The 20,497-nt window shown below is 31.3% G+C and overlaps 1 protein-coding gene across 3 annotated transcripts in view; it reads left to right on the top strand.

The window, feature by feature from the left end:
- Positions 1 to 20,021, top strand: part of LOC126883266 (putative ATP-dependent RNA helicase TDRD12) — a 176,857-nt gene extending 156,836 nt beyond the window's left edge. For all 3 annotated transcript variants that reach the window (XM_050648591.1, XM_050648596.1, XM_050648605.1), the window contains one exon: positions 4,824 to 20,021. In XM_050648591.1, the coding sequence (XP_050504548.1) occupies positions 4,824 to 5,169 (346 nt within the window). In that variant the 3' untranslated portion in view covers positions 5,170 to 20,021. The remainder of the gene's footprint in view (positions 1 to 4,823) is intronic.
- The last annotated feature ends 476 nt before the right edge of the window (positions 20,022 to 20,497 follow it).

The raw sequence follows: 20,497 nt of genomic DNA, 5'->3' as shown, positions 1-20,497 counted from the left end.
GGAACGCACTCGTCAACAACCCTATTCCAGCTATCATAAAAATTTAGTACAGCCTTGTCTACATCAAATTTTTCTTCCAATACCGCATCCCAATTCATGTCCCTAACACGTTCACTAAAGGTTAAAAAATCAGCTTTTTTATAATTTAGTCTAGTTACAATTTCCGTATTAATTTCAATTTCCGTTATAACACCAATATCCATATATTGGTGTTAGAAATATTCGAACATAAATGTAAAATTGTGAAATATGTGATGATTAAATATATGAACATGACAAATGATAAATAGGTACTAGGAGTTATGCAGTCAGCAACACATTAGGATCTTACGGAAGTGGTAATAGATTTAGAATTATTAAAAAGGCCTTTTACGAAATACGTCTAGGATATCAGAATTTGTTTAATATGTACATAAATGTACAATTCTAAGTTATTGATTTATGTGTGATTGTGATCAACTCTTGGGTTATCAGTCCTGTTAAGTGTTTTTAGTCTCATTCCCATTCGTACATAAAAACAAAATTTCTTCAGCCAAACGAAATATACCATCACTTTCCAATTTTGTCAAGTTTATCTGTACTCAACAAATTAGATCAAATTATCAGTCATTAAAACACACATTAAGCAATAACTTAGAATTATACATTTATGTACATATTAAACAAATTCTGATGTCCTAGAAGTATTTCGTAAAAGGCCTTTTTAATAATTTTAAGTCTATTACCACTTCTGTAAGATCCCAATGTGTTGCTGACTGCATAACTCCTAGTACAGTAGGAAAAATAAAAGAATACCCATGAACGAACATATAAAACACGCTGTATTTTCCTGTCACCGTATGGTACAAAAAATTGGCCAGCGCAAGTACATGTAATAATTATTATTACATGTACTTGCGCTGGGCAATTTTCTTTGTGACACGGTGACAGGAAAATACAGCGTGTTTTATATGTTCGTTCATGGGTATTCTTTCATTTTTCCGATTGTACCTATTTATCATTTGTCATGTTCATATATTTAATCATCACATATTTCACAATTTTAGATTTATGTTCGAACATTTCTAACACCAATATATGGATATTTAATAATGTTTTATTTTCAACATAAACATAAACTTTAAATTCGTTGGCTGAAGTAACAAAATAGTTCATAACGTCGCATTGACAATCTGTCACTGGCATACTTCTAAAGTTCTTTCACCTTTCAGTTCAGTTATACTCAATTTTCAATATGTGAGGTTCATTCCTTGCATATCACATCCACGTGGGTTAGAGTCCTGTGGTGCCCTGGGTTATATCCAGGAATATTTGCAACATCCATCTGTTTTAATAAAAATATGTAGTATCATTTAAGATGTTGAAACTTTTAAAGGGTTCTTACCCATAACTTTTTGGTGGCTCACGCATACATGCTATTGTAAGTATGGCCTCTGTCAATTCTTAACCTTAGTCAACTTTTATAACATTGTCTATTATTAATTAGGTTATACTTACTATTTTAGGGCTTAACACTGATGATGGATTACCTATTATTCCGAAAACGTTTTGTTTTGTGATGTAACCCTTATTGGGGTCTTTTAAATATACCTTTTACAAAGGATCTTGTATTTTTTGTGATTTATGGTATACAGCCAGCTACAGGAATTTTATTTTCCTTGTGGATTTTAAAAACTAATTTTATTTTCCATCAAAATGAAAATACATTTTCGCGCCACGTAATATTCATATCAGCTCTTTTGTAGCTGGAATATTGTGTGCGCCACTTATTTTTACTATGTATATGGATATAAACCATTTCGGTGATAATGGTTAAATGGATCATACTTTTGGAGCTCGATAACTTCTAAACGGATTAACCGATTTTGATCGCTAAAAATGAGTTTGAAACGTATTGACAAGTAGTATCTGATGTATCCAAGGTCAAGTATGATAATTGAAGGTATTGTAGGAATTACTGAGCTTGAAAGATTCTTTTTTCCCATAGGAAATAGATTTGATCATATTTATGAAGCCTATAAATTAAAAATTCGAATTCGAATACCCAGAGGTATACACCGTTAGACGCCTAGACGTCTAGAGTCCTTTGCTTAGTTAATGGCGCAATTCGTAGGTTGAAACTTTGAGTAATTGTCGAAAAAGCACAAAGTTTAGTTTGTGAGTTTTTAGGCTATACTGAGTCGTGTGTATGTCTGATCCTGACCAGTTAGGCACCATTTGAAAGCTTAACTCAACGCTATTGATTTGGTGTATTTGCGGTTATCCTGTCTCTCCTTAAACCCAAGATATATACACCCAAAAATATGCTTTTTTTGTACCTACCCAGTCCTATACCCGGCTTATGGGTGGTCAAAAGTCACAAACTACACCAGTTCTGAATCGGTCCTGGCCCCCTCTTGAAACATAGGAAGTAAAATAAAAATGTATACCATAGGAAGAAAAATTCAGATCGGTGTAACTTTTCCACATACATACAGTACACAAATTCTAAACGTGCCGGTGGAGTATGACTTCTAGTCGCTGAATTATAGCCGGTGTATGAGAGAGAAAGTATTCGAAATAATGAAATAACAAAATATACTATACAACGACGTACCCACAACACGGGCTAATATGAAAATTCATATAAAAAATTCTTTTGCCAGCATGGAACCTGAAATGCTACAAGACGTTTGGTAGTCCTTTATCAACCGTATACGACTGTCGTTTGAACATTATAGACAACCTTTTGAAAATTTATTAACATACTTAATAATATATTTCGAGATTTTCTAGACTTGTTGGTCCAGGTCTTAAAAAAATTTATTTTAATAATATTTAAATCAAACTTAAGTGATTTGTAAAAATGTAAGTTAAACATTGACACATATGAATGAAACCTGAATGGTAACCCCAATAATGTTATAGTCACGCTTCAGATCCTAGAGTAGCGCGTCATCAATACAACTTCGGGAGATAGTCTCATTCCCTTTTTCGAAACTTCGTCAACAGTGGCAATATTTGACATTACCTAAGATCAATATTATGACAATATACTCATAGGCATTTATTACTAGTAAATAAATATTTATAAAAATAAACCAAAATAGGTGAAAATTTTATTAAAAGCCTGTACTTTGATTTTTTATTTAAATTTAAAATTTTTATTTTAAACTATTGATGATATTTCTAAAATAAAAAATCCTCCTAAAACTTTATATACTCGCATTAGAATTCGAAATATTTTTACGTAAAATATACTTACCTATAATATAATATAAGTGTAATATAATATAATATAGTATAATATAATATAAGTAAAACTGGCAACAGTAATCTATTTTTTCAAATAGGCCAACAACTTAGTTCTATTACACAAAAATATAATAAATTAATTATAAAATTCTATTCTAATATTCTATTATTCTAATTATAAAAAACTATTCCCTATGAATCAACACTAACGAATTCTTAAAATAATACCCAACTGCACTGAACAGATATCAATACAGATAACAGAACAGATAAGAGAATCGTGGTATTACACTTAGAAATCTGACGCAGGTTTGTCAAAATGACAGTGACTATTTCTCTATGTTGCCTAGTCAGTTATTAGTTATATTTTCGATTTCTTGTTAGAAATAAAAAATTTTAGTAGTTCCAATGTGACACAAAACCTAGGCATGGGATAAAAAAGTTTATTTGAAGAAAGTGTATTTTTTTGTTCTTCTTAACCTTCGGAGTACGAAGATTATTTGACTTACTTAGATTACGATGATGGGTCAAGCGTGACCCATTCTCATTTTATTTATAAGGATGTTTTAAATAGTCAGTATTATTAAACAATATTTTTAATTCAACAAAAAACAAACAAACAACAATTATAATCCTAAATTATTGTATTTAAATTTTTTAAGATGGTTTCCCATGGGCATATACTAGTTTGCTCCGGCGGCCAGATTTTAATACCTTACAGAAAAGGTAAGGGCATAGGTAAATTCGCTCCGGCCATATATTTGAATACGTATACCCGTAAACAAAGACGGCTGCGATTTACGTGTACCTACAAACATATTGAAAAAAAAAAGTGAGCGGCCGTGGGTAACGGCATAAACGCTGGCCTCATACGCCAGTAGACGTGGGTTCGATCCCTGCCAAAGACAAACCATTTTCATTTCCAATAATGACACGAGCCGTCTCACCGTGCCTCGGAGAGTACGTTAAGCCGTCGGTCCCACTGGGCTAGTGTACATCGACACTAGTTACTTGAAACAGGGTTAAAGATGTAATTGGCGCTGGAACTATCCGAAAGGATCTCCCCGGCAAAAATGCCATACGATATTATTATTACATATTGAAAATATTCTTCTAAATCCGAAGACCGGGTCAGGATTGACCCGGCATCATATATGTTACGTAGAGGAAAAACTGTAATTCGCATGTTCACTAATTATATACGAAAAAATAGATTGAAACAAATAAGGAGAACTTACGATCAATCGGATTTGTAAAAAAATTATTCTCATAAAATATTAAGAAATAAGTGAATTTCGGGTCACGCTTGACCCAGTCTTCGTACTCCGAAGGTTAATGGCGGTACAGGCTCGTTTTTTTAATATTATATTTAATTGTAGAATAATTTCCACATACTAACATATTTCTCAAATTGGGCTCTGTACCGCCCTTCTTTACTATATTACGAATATGTGTGCCAAATATCTCGACAAAATATTCAAAATTAAAGATTTCTTGGAACGCGTTTTCCTTTTTGATGACACGCTATTGCAGCCTCTTAATATTATTATCGTTTTTTATAGCTGATTATATAAGATTTTTTTTTTCAGTACAACCCAAGGCGACAAAACGTACTCCCTTAAAATAATGTTCTTCGATTATGTCCACAAAATGGAGCACATTTCTACAGGTCCAGAAATAAAGGTGACTTTGACGAAATATAACAAGCTCGATTGGCCCAGGTTGATTATGTCGCAGCAGAAGACTAGGAATATACACTACGATATCAATAAGGTAGCTATAGATGACGACGATGATAAACCTAAGAAAATTCTTGAATTTCCCAAAGAATTCGACGAAATGTTGGATGATTTGAACGAAAATGACCCTATGTATGTTGAATATTCCGATTTGGATAGTGATATGGACCTTGAAATTGAAAATGAGTCTGATTGAATCTGTTTCAAATATGTCGTTAAAATATTTGGATCAGATATACTTTTTGTAGGTTATGTTAGGTTAGATTCGCTTTTTTTAATTTTGACACACTATTAAACTTCCAAGTTGTTATTACATTCATAACTACTTATATTACTGTATTGAATATCGTTCAGATATTTAAATAGTAGCTCTTGTAGGAGGAGGCATATTGACTAGATCGTTTTATCCGATCTATACTTGTAGGTTACGTTAGGTTAAGTTTCCTTTTTTAATTGAGACACACTTCATTAAATGTTTAAGTTCTTCTAATATTAAGAACTGATTTTAAAGTATATTTTTTGTTAAATATATATTTTTTTATCTTCGATCTGTGATAAATCAAAATGCAAGGTTAGGATACTATGTCCTTTTTATATCTACCATTTTTCCCTATTGATCCCAAATGAAATAGGATTATTTCTTTTACGAAGAATAACCTATGTATTAAGTTTCAATATTCTAGAGTTTTTCCTTCAAGAGTTATTTATCCAGACGGACAAACAAATTGACAGCCAGACGACACGATTTTAGAAAAGGCCTTGTTTTTTACTAAATAAAATACACTATTCCAATAGTAATATGTTCATTTATTAGAATTTAAACAATATATGTCCTTATTATTTACAAATACTGACGTGGTTCTGAAGTACCAGCTTCGGCCTAACTTAATTTTTGAAAAAAAAACTGACTGTAAAAAGCTTTACGTTTGACACCTAATCTGACACATCGTCTGTTTGTGTCGTAATGTTACTATATCGTCATTGTACTTAGCATTCGCAGTGTAACTATAGGCGCGTTCCAAGTGACATGAAAACCGTCCTTCGTACTGCCCTCGTCATGCGCATTATAAAAAATGCGTTCCAAGCGAACATGAACGATGATTCGTATCGTACACTGTGTTGTTCCAAGCGATCCATTACCGTTTCGAAATCGGTAATTGAACGGTCCTTTTGAAACATGCCTTCAAGCAGAAACTATTTGTACTGACTTGCGCAGTTAGGATTATTTTCATTTTTACTGGTCACTGCTATGAGATCAGCTGATGATTCAACAATAGAATAATCCACAATTTACGCTATTAGTACCTGTTAATCTTGATTTACGTTTAAATAATTATTAATTCTTTTTTTTTCAAATTAATCTTAAAAATATGGATAATTTATTATTTTTCATAGAAGACAGCGATTTTATGTCAGATATCGATTCTGAGCAAGATTTTGAGTTGAAGTGATGTTTAATGAACATGTTAAAAATATTAATTTCTAACCATCTAGCAAACTACTAGTGATACTGTGGTACTCGTACTGAAAATGGCTCAGGCGCAACTCGAACTTGAAATGGTACACAAATACATTCCAAGAGGGTTACGTACCGGTAATCGGTTCGAGATCGAAAGAAAACCGTTCAAGGGCGATTCCGCGCATTAAAACAGTCCAATCGATTTCGTGACAATTTCGTGATTTCAAGGGATCTTACAAATGTGTCGTTTTGAAACGAACCTTATGAAACGAAAAACAAACCGGAGCTACAGGAGCGCGTGTTAACATCATTGTTAAAAAACTACACTGCGGTGCAAAAAAATCGATCCACTAAAAATTTGGTAATTTTTGTTTCGAATTTTCTAACGTTGTCCGATTTAAGTGATTGTTTACCACGTTATAGCCTTATTCATTGACAATATCGCTGTGATAATATTGTTGCTAGACAGTCAAACTGTCATTATATATACCGGGTGTACGAATCAAACTGTGTTTTTTTCTCAAAGTTCGCATCATCTTGTGGATTATTCTAGCATTTGTAAAATACTGAAATTAAAACCCAACTATAACCTCAGGTTTTCTTAACATTTTGTCTTTCGATTCATTCACTTATGTTGGATAATCAAAAAGTTAGGTACTTTAACAACTGTCCATGTTCGTCATCAGTACAGGGTGTTTCTAAAATATTTGCGCAAAACTTTAAGGGGTTATTGTACATGAGAAAATAATGACAATTTGCTTTATAATCATATGTCCGCAAACGCTTCGTTTCTGAGATACGGGATGTAAATTTTTTTTTTACAAACTGACGATTTATTTATTGCTTTAAAACCAGTTGATATATGCAAATCAAATTTGGTGGGTTGTACAATTAAGAATTTAATATTCACCATTGGCGCGCAAACGAGTATTATGACCGATAATATTACCCATACGCACGCCAATGGTGAATATACAATTTTTAAATTTATGTTAAAAAATGCGCAATAACTACGTCTTAAAACCCAAAAAATTGCATTTGCATATCTTAACACGTTTCAAAGCAATAAATAAATTGTCAGTTTGTAAAAAAAATTGAACATTCCGTATCTCGGAAACGAAGCGTTTGCGGACATATATGATTATAAAGCAAATTGTCATTATTTTCTCATATAAAATTACCTCTTAAAATTTGTCGCACTTATTTAGAAAACACCCTGTACTGATGACGAACACGGCCAGTTGTTAAAGTATCTAACTTTTTTATTATCCAACATAAGCGAATGAATCGAAAGACAAAATGTTAAGAAAACCTGAGGCTATAGTTTGGTTTTAATTTCAGTATTTTATAAATGATAGAATAATCCACAGGGTGATGCGAACTTTGAGAAAAAAGCACAGTTTGATTCGTACACCTGGTATACAATGACAGTTTGACTGTCTAGCAACAATATTATTACAGCGATATTGTTAATGAATAAGGCTATAACGTGGTAAAAAAACGCTTAAATCGAACAACAGGTTTAGGAAATTCGAAACATCAAAAATGACCAAATTTTTAGTGGATCGATTTTTTTGCACCGCAGTGTATTTAAAAAAAAATGTGCAAATCTAATATTTTCACTAAAAAAATCATATTTATACCTGGTTTAGCTAAATTTGCTTCGAGACCTAATAAATAAATATTTGAACATGCGAGTATTTTTAGAGATGCGTGATGAAAAGTCTGCTTAGAGATGGAAAACTAAACGATACATTGACAAAAATAAATGTTTTTATTTTTTTAACACAAAATTCCTGATTACGATCTGTCTAGATTCTACTTGTTGATGTTGACACTGGTGTCACTGACAGTTGGTGCCAACACTTAACACATAAAAATTTAAAATTTAGAATTGTAATACGAACACCCTTCTACAATTCTATATGGCGTAACTACAAAACTATTATGGTCGTTTTCACAGGCATTTTTAGTGCATCACAAGTGAGAGAAAAAAGGTAAGTCCGTGATAATACACATTTATAACATGACATTTTAGTTAAATCTGACAGTGACAGTTGTCAGAATCGTAATCAGCCAAATATGAAAAGGGTATTGCAGTATAACCCTTTTATTTGCAATTTGGTATAAAAGCAAATCAATTGTGTTTATTGCATATATAAAATGGTACTTTCTTTGATTTGTATAGTCTTATAAATTGTACAGATTATAGTCGTATTATATAATTCGTTAATCATTTTTTGTTCGATTATAGCGCCATCTATCAACAGCTAGAATAAATGTTAGAAATGACTGTAATCACGGAAGTCAGTACGTTTTTTTCTGTCACTTTAAACTTAATGCGTTAGAATGAAATCGAAAAACTGTGACGCACTGAAAAGTGCATATGAGAAAGAGATTACAACTCAACAACATTTAAAAGCTCCCTAAAATAGGTGAATTTAGTGTTTGACAATGATTTTGTAAAAATAGCGGTTTGTTGCTGACCAGACTGTACATACTCTAAAGTACAGTTGAGTCCAGAGTTCTTTACCCGTGCTTCATCATCTAACTAAAGCATACAAAATAAGTCGGAAATTTACTAAACGCAACAGCAAGTGACAGAAAGTGGCTACTGTTCCGATCGCAGGTGATATTATAAAATTTTACATTTTCAAATAAATAGAATGTCAAATGTAAGTTTTGCTTTGAAATTTTGATGCAGAATTACACTTCATTTGAAGCAGCTTACTAAATTATTTAATATCATTAGTGATTAATAAACAATTTATAACAAAATTATAATAAAATATTTTCTTTTTGTCATTTTATTCACTTTGGCAGAAACTTAAATAACACAACCATTCCTTAACTGTGTGAATGAGGTTAGCCTTGTAGTAAAAATTAATGGCAAAAACATACACTTACCATAAAATTTCAAACTCCAATATAAAATTAATTGTGAAAACGACTGTTTGTGCGATATAAAAAACTTCAAGATGCAATAATTCGACAAAAAAACAGCAAAAAATTCAACAGACTGACAGTCACAAAAGTAAATAAACAAGAAACGTCACAAATTGTACTTAAAATCCTGAAAACATCCCCAACCTTTTTTTTGTACCTAACTCTTTTCGATGTACTGAGTCTAGAGCGCTTATAAAAATAACATGTGTTTTTACTTAATAACAAGCGGTATCTGGATTGTCTTTAGTTTCATGCGTGGAAGAGAATGCTGCTATATAAAACGTGTGTGTTTTATCTCGCCAGGTATTAATGACGCACGGGTAAAGAATCGTGGACTCGAGTGTAATAAGTTCCTTTTCCAAACAATCTCTAATAAAATTATGTCTAACATCAATATGTTTGGTTCTTTTTGATTCCAATGTAGAAGCTCTCATACATGATTGGTTATCTTTATATACATGTACATTATAGAAAGTTTTAAAAATCTCTTTCAACATCTGACTAAAGTACATACTTTTAGTAACACATGAAGATAATGCCATATATTCGGCTTCTTCATGATTTCCTTACATTATGTTGCCTTGTTTATCTTTGAATACAATTTGAAGATCTGCTTATGACAATTATGCGATATATTATAGCCTTGAGTGCTGTTTTAACTTATGTCAGTAAATAACTGACAATGAATATGCATAATCACGTGTTGACATGACAATAGATAGTTATTGCAAACGTATTTTACGTCGTCCTGTAATAAAAAGATCCTTTATTTTTACATATACGCATGCGCAGTATTGCGTCCTTTATTTTTATCCTGTAATAAAATACAGGCCGCCTGTATTTAAGAAAAATAGAGGACAAAGATGTTTTATTAAAAGATCCCTTATTTTAACGTAACATGACAAATTTGTCAAATTATGGGAAGAAAAGCATCTAACTTCACTTGTATTTATCACATCTTTGGATATTTGATCAAAGTTGTATGTTCTGTTTTATTTATTAAAAAGAACTCAAATAAAAGTTTATTCTCAGATATAAATTTATTAATGTTTTGACACAAACAGATATATAAAAATAACATTTTATTGAAGCTTGAATTATTATAAACATTTTGTAAATAATTTTAAAGTGTTTAATGATTACACTGATCAGGCATATAATATCTTTATAACTCATTTATTCAATTTGATATATTTGACATTTTTGTATAGAAATAAGTATTTTTATTAAATATTTGAATTCAAAATATGCTTTAGTCATTGTGGAAAAGTTTAGGATTTGTTAAAATTCTGAATTCAAAAGTAGAGTTCAATTCAACAGATATATAACATAAATGGTTTAACAATATAGACAGTTTAACACAATAAAACAAAGGTTTGAGTATTATTTATTTTTGAAGTTTGAATCCTTTATAGATTAGAATCTATCAAGTTTTTAATCAAAAGTATGTTTGTGTCATCAGCATTTGTTTGTTTAAACATACTGTCAACAAATTAATAAAAAACACCATAAAGTTAATTCTCCTATTATTGTTGACATTTAAAACAATTTGTTTGTTCATATATTTTTGCTAGTTGAGGAACTCCTTTTAATGGAATGTGATTTAACATATTAAACGATACTTAAAATGAAATACTAATTTCATGTATGTACCCACTTATAAATTTATTAAAGAACTGCTAATAATAATAAAATACTTAAAATCAGTCACCAATATAATATATTATTTATAAATTTATTAACAAACTGCAGTTCAATAAGAATAAAATTATCAACATTAACTATTTAAGCTTGCCTTAAATTGGTAATATTTTAAAACACACACACACACACACAAAATTTAGTTGCACTAGATTTGTTCTTGATTGAAAATGTACTACCACAGCTTCTATCAATACCTACAGCACCCTCATTTGCAAGTATTTCAATGTTTTCTCTATTAACTACTGCAAATTATGTAAAATTTAAAAAGATGATAATAGGTTTGTTCTAGCAAATAGTCAAACTAGTCACAAACCGTCAGCAAACAGTTGGTCAGTGAGAAAACATAATACAGTCACCAGTGGTATCCCCTCTACTCGCGCTGGTCCACTATTCGCTGATGGTTTCAAACCGTTTGAAACTGATGCTAGAACAAACCTATTATTCTTTGAACAAAAGATAACTTGAATCTCATTCCACACGTTAATCAAATCTCTTCAAAATACCAAATGTTTTTTCAATGACAATTCTTGAAGCAATTTGTGATTGATTATACAGCATTTAAATTGCTGTCTAAAGATTCTACAATAATACTTTGTCCATAATAAGTTCCCCACATTTTATATGCCCATAATATGCAAAAGTATTTAACAACTCCTAAAATAATATTTCTAATTGCACTTCCATATTGTACGATGTGTATTATATTATGGGTATTCTTTAAATGACAAAATAATTAAATTCAACGTTTTACTCTTTTAATGGTCTTATTTTAATTTTTATCTGAGATCTTATTACACGTAATAAATAGAATTTTATAGGTTATTTTTATATTTACAAAATATTGAATGTCATTTGTTAATATTAAAGATTTCTTAAATCTATGTTTGGAATTACTCTCTTTTAGACTTGTCCTGTATTTGTACTTTATTAAAAGATCCTGTAACAAAGGAGCCTTTTAGGCCTGGATCCCGCGTACCAAAAAAGGAACGTTTTCGTAGTCTCACGTTCCAAATTTTTAACCTGTTCCACAATTAAAACTTCCCCTGTTCCAGTGTTCCCATATATCAAAGTTTGTCCGACTAGATACCGTTAAGCTATTAACAAATTTTCATCTTGCTATTAATCAACTTTTTTTAGTACGCGGTCTATTTATTTAACGGTTGTAATGTCAACTGATGCAGTTAACTTACATCTACAGTCTTTTTACTACAAAAGTACGCTTACATCAGTCAAAATTTCTGACGTCAGAGCACTGTCAAAACATTAGAATGTGACTTTTCATCATGGCCATGTTTGTGTCGTTAATTGTCAGAAGTATTGCGACACGGCAGTATTGCGAGAAATAGACAAACAATTCGAAATTATAAACACGACAAAAATAAGAAAGTTACAATATCTAGGACACGTAATGATATGAACTACTAAGACTGATCATACAGGGAAAGATAAGAGGAGGAAGGAGTATAGGAAAAAGAAGAGTGTCATGGTTGAAGAATTTAAGGGACTGGTTTAAGTGCAGTTCAATAGAACTCTTCAGAGCAGCGGTAGATGGAGTAAAGATAGTGATGATGATATCCAACCCCCGATTAGGAGACGGCACTTAAAGAAGAAAGGAGAAGTCAGAGGTATTTTTCTTTGTTTTTGTTTACTGTACAAACAATATCTATAATTCTTTATTCTAATTAATGATGTTAATCTTAATCGGTTTTCATTATAGGCATACTTGCCGAAATATATTAATTAACGACAATATTATCACAGTGTAGGTATAATCAATTGAAATAGAGCATTTAATATTTTAAATCTACTGCAGCACGCTGTAATACATGCCAAAACATTTCTTCTTCTCTTCTTCTTTTTGTATAGACATGACTCTGTCTGTTTTTTCAATGTGCCTCTAGTAAGTTGTTCCAACGTTTTCGTAATCTTTCCACTGATCGTCTTCCTATTGGGGAACCGTCTCTCGCTGCCCTGACTATCCTATTTGTTGTCATTCGGCTTATGTGGTCATTCCATTCTATTCTTCTGTTTCTTACCCAGTTATTAATGTTATCCACCTTGCATCTCCGTCGTATATCTGTACTTCTAGCTCTGTCCCACAGAGTCTTACCATCGATTTTTCGAAGGGTTTTCATCTCCGCTGTTTCGAGCAATCTTTTTGTCCTCTCTGTGTCGTCGTGTTTCTGCCGCGTATGTCATTATTGGTCTGACGACTTTTGTAAATTCTGCCTTTCATTTCTTTTCCGATATTTTTATTTCTCCATATTGTGTCGTCCAGGCAACCTGCGGCTCTGTTTGCTCTATTCATTTGATCTTCCACTTCTGTTTCGAGCCTTCCGTAGCTAGATAGTGTGATGCCTAGGTATTTAAACTCCATCACTTGTTCTATTATCTGACCTTCCAGCTCCAATTTATATCTTATTGGATCTGCTGTTATAACCATGCATTTTGTCTTTTTTGAGGAAAGTAACATGTTAAGGGCATGGGTACATAATTCGCAAATATTTTACGGCTATCCCTACTTTTTCTATCTTAACACGGCAAATTACGTGTAGTAAAATTTTCACTGGTATGGAAACTGCAGATGTAAACATTAGGTTGACAGTGACATTGTCATTAGAAACGTAGAGATGTCTATTTCGGTTTCGTTCAGTTTTTGAATGTTCTTGTATAACCTTTACTTGTATAAATGATAAAATTATTTTTTCACTAATTATGTATTCAGTGATTACCATTATTTATATACTATACAAATAGTCGAAAAAGAAAAAAGTTGTAAAGTTATTTTAATAATATACTGTTAGCATGGAAAGCTTAGATAATGGTTGAACATGTGAAGGGCTGCGTTGTATAAATGTAGTATTAGTCAATTAATTTATAAAGACTTTATTTATTTCTTTATTTGCGTAAATTAAAATATGGGACGTTGTTACAAGAAATGTGTTACTGAAAAGCGAAGAAATAGACGGTTAGCTCAATTGAAGAACTTACTACACAACAGAAGTACCTACTACTGACCTGAAGTATCTACTACAAAGCGTAGCGCCAGCCGTGTCTGCATTACACAAATCGTGATGGAATTAGTTTTCCATGTGCTTGTGATTTGTGAATACACATTTTTAGGTACCAAATCATTAGAATTATTGTACATGAGTAAAAATGAGTGACTCAGATTCCGAAGCGACAAAAGAGTTATGCGAGGATAAAAATGAACAATAGTTATTTGTTAATCTTATTCACAATTATTACAGTTTATTTGATAAAAGAATGACCCCAAAAAATACGAATCTTCTTCTTAGTTTGTAAATTTTTCTATGACACACATTCATAAATGCTGCCATATTGTAACAAAAAAATACCTACGCCAAAGACGTCCATCCACCAACTTCACTTAAATTGAAGCAAAATACTATTAAACAAGCACATACTTCAAAAGCGTAGTACATTCTTCTATGTATCTCGTAAATAGTAGCAAATACTACGGAGAAAAGCAAATGCTTTGTAAGTGTAGTGAAACCTTCAAAAATGTAGTTGAAGCATTAGCATTTTATGCCACCATGGGCACTTTACTTTATAGCTAAACTCGTACCTATTTACGGTTATCGGAACAAACTCTTATAAAATAATACAGACTTGACATACTTGGATTTTCCATAAATAATATATAAACAATAAATTACTTTTTATTAATTGTACACCTTAAATCCATTATTATTTTTCAAATACACTATCAATACTATTTAATATACAACTCTTTGATTGATTTTATTATCATCGTAAAAGCGTTAAAAAGCAGTAGCAGAATCAACTGCTATATCAAAATAGCGGGTCGGACACATCTCTACTTGTCACTGTCTTGAGTCTTGTCATAACATTATATTCGACTGAGTGCGTTGTATGACAAAGATAGCGAATGTTCGATTTGGAAAATATCACCCCGGACATGGTGTCCATTTTTTTCGAATCCTGAAAAAACTAATAAATATTTTAAAAAAATTTAAACACAAAATGAAAGACTAAATTATTATCGAGGGCCGAAAGTCCCTTAGAATATATAAGAAGTTTTTTTCGAATAAGATATTTGAAATTAAAAATCACACTACATTTTCTCTTAGTTTTTCACCCCTGTAACTTATTAAAATAAACATTATAGAAGTTTTCAGGGACTTTCGGCCCTCGGTAATAATGTAATCTAGCATTCTGCGTTTAAATTTTTCAAAAATACTTATTAGTTTTCTCAGGATTCGAAAAAAATGAATCCCCATTTGAATAGCATTGCAGCCGAAAATACGTACCCATCCTCTTAAATTTTCTGGCGATTATGTTGAGTTGGTGCAGCATACGTTGTAAATCATCTTCACTTTGAGAGATTAGTATTACATCGTCCGCATAGCAGATTATTTTAAGTTGTTTTTCTAGTTGTTTTCTAGTTCTTAGTTTTTTTATTATTTCGTCCATGATCAGGTTGAACAATAAAGGACTCAAGGAATCCCCCTGTCATATCCCATTGCGGCTTCAATTGGGTCAGTTAGTTCATCTTCCACTTTTACTTTTATTGTGTTGTTCTGGTAGATGTTTTCTATCGTTTTAATTATTCCCAGAGGTACCTGTACCTCTCTCGAGTATAACAAGTGAATAACGTCCTTTAATGTGACCCTGTCAAATGCTTTCTTAAGGTCCACGAAACATAAATATGCCGGTTTGTTGTATTCCAACGATTTCTCTTGAACTTGCCTCATTATAAATATTACGTCAGTGCATGACCTTCCCGAGCTAAAACCTTGTTGTTCTTCTGCTAATGTTATAATTTCATTCAATTTGTTTATCACTTTGGTTGTTAATTTTAATGTTGTGTTTAATAAGTTAATTCATCTGTAATTCTCCGGGCCCGATTTGTCTCCTTTTTTTGAAGACAGGTATTAGGATGCTTGGTCTCCATTCTTGTGGTATTCTGTTTTGTTCTATTATTTTTTGTATTAGTTTTAATAGTTGTTTAGTTAGATCTTGTCCTCCGTACTTTAGGAGTTCGTTCGATATTCTGTCCTCTCCTGGAGATTTTCTATTTTTTAATTTTCGTAATGCTTCCTTTACCTCTCCCTCCTCGATGTTTATTTCTTCGTTTGTCGTAACTTCAGGTGTTGGTGGTTCATTATCGTCACCTTTAGCAAATAGAGATCGCAAGTAGTGTGCCCATGTTTCCTTCTGAATGTTTTTCGCTTTTATTAATTCGTTCATCTCCTTTCTTTGCCCTTTGATCATTCTCCATACTTCTTTGTGTGTTCCGTAGAAGTCGTGTTCCATCTGTTTTGAGAAACTCTGCCAGTGCTCTCTTTTCATTTTCCTCACTAAAGTATTCGTTTCGTTTCTGGTTCGTTTGTAGTGGTTGTATGCCTGTTGTGTTTGTTTTGTTCTGTATTGTAACAAGGCTTTCTTCTTTTCTTCGCATCTTATCTTAACTTCTTCTCTAAACCACGGGGTTTTCTTCTTTAATATGTGAGTATTCGTTACTTTTCTCTCTCCAAGCGATTCTGTTGCAGCGTCGATTATGTTATCTTTGAGTTTTTCCAGCTTTCGTCGATGTTATCGTTTTCTAATATTCCATTCTCAGCAATCTTCTCTGATATTCTTTTCCTGTATAAGTATTCCGTGGATTCCGTATGTAGTCCTTCGACTTTGGTTTCTGTTTGTGTTGGTGTTGCCTCTTGGGTGTGAAATATTTCATAATGATTCCTATTTTACATAATACTAGGCTATGGTCGCTGCCTACATCTGCTGAGTTTAGGCATCTTACGTCGATTATTTTTGATGGTAACAAAACATTTGCAGTACAAAATTATAATGTATTTTAAAGTCTTGCTTCCCTGCAGTTAACGGTAAAAGGGTACCCCATTATTTCGTTCTTGTTCAAAATAATCTATCAAAGAAGCATTTTAATTTGGCATAATTCTAACACAATCACAATACACAACAATAATTACAATAGTTTTTAAATTAAGCTATAATTTAATATGTAGGTAAATATTTCTACTATAAATAAACACACAATTTTACTATAAATTGGTAGCAACCAACGATGTAAAATTGTAGCAACAGTGAACTGTCATTAGTCATTAGAGTTTGAATTGTTTTCATTTCATATCAGTAGCCTACGATTGTCTAATATATTTAAATAAAATTATTATTTTCTGGAGTATTAAACTTTAGCATTAGGGAACTTATATAAAATTTTAAATTCGAAAAAAATGTTATAAATCACAACAGAACATAATTTAAAACATGTATCAAAGATAAAAAAGTTTTGTTTCTTTCGTTTGGCGCCTAAAGACGATTAAAAATTCAACTTATACCAGCCAGCTCAAAACGCGTGGGGACGTCACGGGGTTATATGTTTACATTCGTAAACAAAATGGTATATAAAATTGGACATTAATAACGTCAGTAGAAAATACAGTTATGTGACGTTACAAGTGTTTTTGATCGTTTTAACTATTCATAGAAAACTTGTACTTTTACGGTTATTTAATTAATATAATTCTAAAATTCTCAATGTATATATATGTTCTGTGTGGGTGTCGTATAGCTGTGATAGAGAAATGTCAATTTAAAAGTTGATGTTTATTTACGTTAATTAACATTACAAATATTTCGGCGTATTATTAATATATTTCGGCAAGAAATGAAGACCGATTGACACCATTAATTAGAATAAATAATTATAAATATTATTTGTATAGTAAAAAACAAAGAAAAATATCTCTGACAAGTAATGACACAAGCATGGATATGTTGAAAAGTCACATTCTAATTTTTTGGCAGTGCTCTGACGTAAGAAATTTTGACTGATCCTTTAACTTAAAAATTTTCAACAATAGAAGTCATATGTGAAAAAAATGTAGTTACATATAAGTAATGTTAATTACAATGACGATATTATTATATGGTTTAAAGACTACGTCCTCTCTATCCAGGGGACACCTTCGGAACTTATGAGCGCGACCACATTTCCAGGCAATTTTTCCTTGAGTTTCTCTCCTGTTCCTATAAGTTATAATTTGGTAATTGAATTTTTATTTTTTTTTTTTTCGGTGGGTACTCAAATCTAAGTAATCAAGCATAAATAACGGGAAAACGAAGCATTTTAAAAAATATACTTATTAAACATTTGTCAAAGTATTCAGGATTACCTTTGGAATGAACTCTAGAAGTTGATATTTAGCATCAAAATGAAGCAAATTATGATGAAAGTGATAGGACCCTTTCGATTTTTTTAGGAAAAAGAGAAAAATAAAACGCACGGCATTTCCACAAAAATTAAAATTTATAGTAGCCACTATAAGACATTCTTTACTTTAGCATAAGTAATGACCTCAAACATTTTGACCGGTTTAGAATGAATGTTTTGGAAAATAATATGTCAAGTCATATTCAGGAATACTTATCAATTGAGCTCCAGAAGATGTTGTCAAAATTAAGCAAGTTATGATTTTTTTAGGAAAAAGTGAAAAATAAAACACACGATATTTCCACAAAAATTTAAATTTATGAAAGTAATCATAAGACTTTCTTTACTTTAGCAAAGTAATGAGCTCAAACATTTTGTCCGGTTTAGAATGCATATTATGATAAAAAAATCAGAATTTTTCAAATTTTCGTAATTTCATTTTCTTTTGATAATAACTACAAAAATACTCGATATACGTAAAAAATGATAGAGAACGAAATTTGAGTTTTTTTTATTTAGCTTAATGCCTCGACAACTGATGGCAATTGACGTGGTACAGTGGATTTTTCCAATCAGGTACCCAGTGTATGTAGTGTATGTGTTGAGTAAGTGTCTTGTTAATTAGCAAAGTCGACGTCACTGTCTTTGCAAAGAGACGCTTATTGTATCCGAACGTCTGCGGTCCCTTCGGTGAATACCGATCTCACAATTTTTAATAAACGTTGAGTTTTTTTGTTAGCAAAGAATTAAGTTTTTTTTATTATTTTTGTAGGATAAGAAAATAACTGAGATATAAATGTTTAAGGCCTATATTTTACTGCTAAAAACCATGTAACCGGGAAAAACCATTTTCTTTAGAAAATAAGGGATTTAACATATTAAATTTAATACGATTTTATAGCACTTGGAATCACCTTTCAAAAGTTTTTTTGATCAACCTGATATCATAAAAATTAACGGAGTTATTCTAAAAAAAAACGGAAAAATTTTTGGAGCATAAATTTTAATGCTATCAACTTCTTCTGGAGCTCAGAACACATGTTCTGATAATTTGTGGTACTGGTTTACGAAGTATGTGTTATAAAATGCATCGTTTTTCCCGTAATTTAAGCATGAATACTTGTTGTCACTTTTGTTTCTTGAAGTATCGTCTACCCACTCACCAATTTTCATGAAAATCGATGGAGCTTTACCGAAATCGGAGGTATTATGTAGTTGATTTTTACCTTCATACACCAAATCAAGTGTTGGTAAAGTCCCACTAGACATCAGAAAGATCTGTGATTTTATTTTAACGTATTGTAAAAAAATGCATTAAGATATTCTAGTATCCTACATTTGTTTCCTTGCAAGCTCTGCTGTTTGTTGATTTCTTGAACCTTCAACCTTGTATCAGTAATAAGAAAAAGACTGATTAAAATGAGCACATTTGTTACAAAAGACAAAGTCAAAAAGGATATTTTTTTAAAAGTGTGTCTTCGTGGCACCTGTTTTTCTCTCATATATTTTGTTCATAATTCTTATCAATTTTTTTTTATTTATATTATGTCAAGTTGAAAGTTGCTTTCAAGATACCTCATTTAAATCAGTTTTTAAAAATAGAAAAGTAGAAATTAGTTCTTTAATAGTTACCATAGTTAAAGTTTTTTTGATAATTAAGAATTTCTGTTTGTTACATTTGACATTTATTTTTTTATTAATAAAATCTTAAATTCGATTTTGTTATTTTTATTTAATCCAAAAATGTTTCAATTCCTCAATTTAGTATATTATTTACCCATTAGTTCCCAACATTGCATAAACGCAAGATTTTTACAATCCAACAAACGAGAGCTGGCGGATGTCACAAATGCGTGGTTGCCGTATCAAAAATTTAGTTGGAATCTGAAAATTGCGTTAGTAGATATTATTCACTACGATGTGAACTCCTAGCCGACAGTAATAGAAATGAGCAATCCTTTCCATTTTTTAATTTGTTCTACGCGCAACCCGCTAGCACTCACTTGTCGGATAGTACGTAATTATATTTTTTAGTGTATCACTACTTGAATAACAATTGTATTGCTACATTTTATTTAAAACAGAGCATTAAATACAAATCTAATAAAATATTTTGAAATGATTAAAAAGCTGTAGTACTATATAAAAAATGTATGTAAATCATTTTATGAATATTGAAAAAATCGAAAATTC

Source organism: Diabrotica virgifera, chromosome 1 (genome assembly GCF_917563875.1).
Source record: "Diabrotica virgifera virgifera chromosome 1, PGI_DIABVI_V3a".
Taxonomy (NCBI): domain Eukaryota; kingdom Metazoa; phylum Arthropoda; class Insecta; order Coleoptera; family Chrysomelidae; genus Diabrotica; species Diabrotica virgifera.
This window is presented reverse-complemented; position numbering and strand designations above follow the sequence as displayed.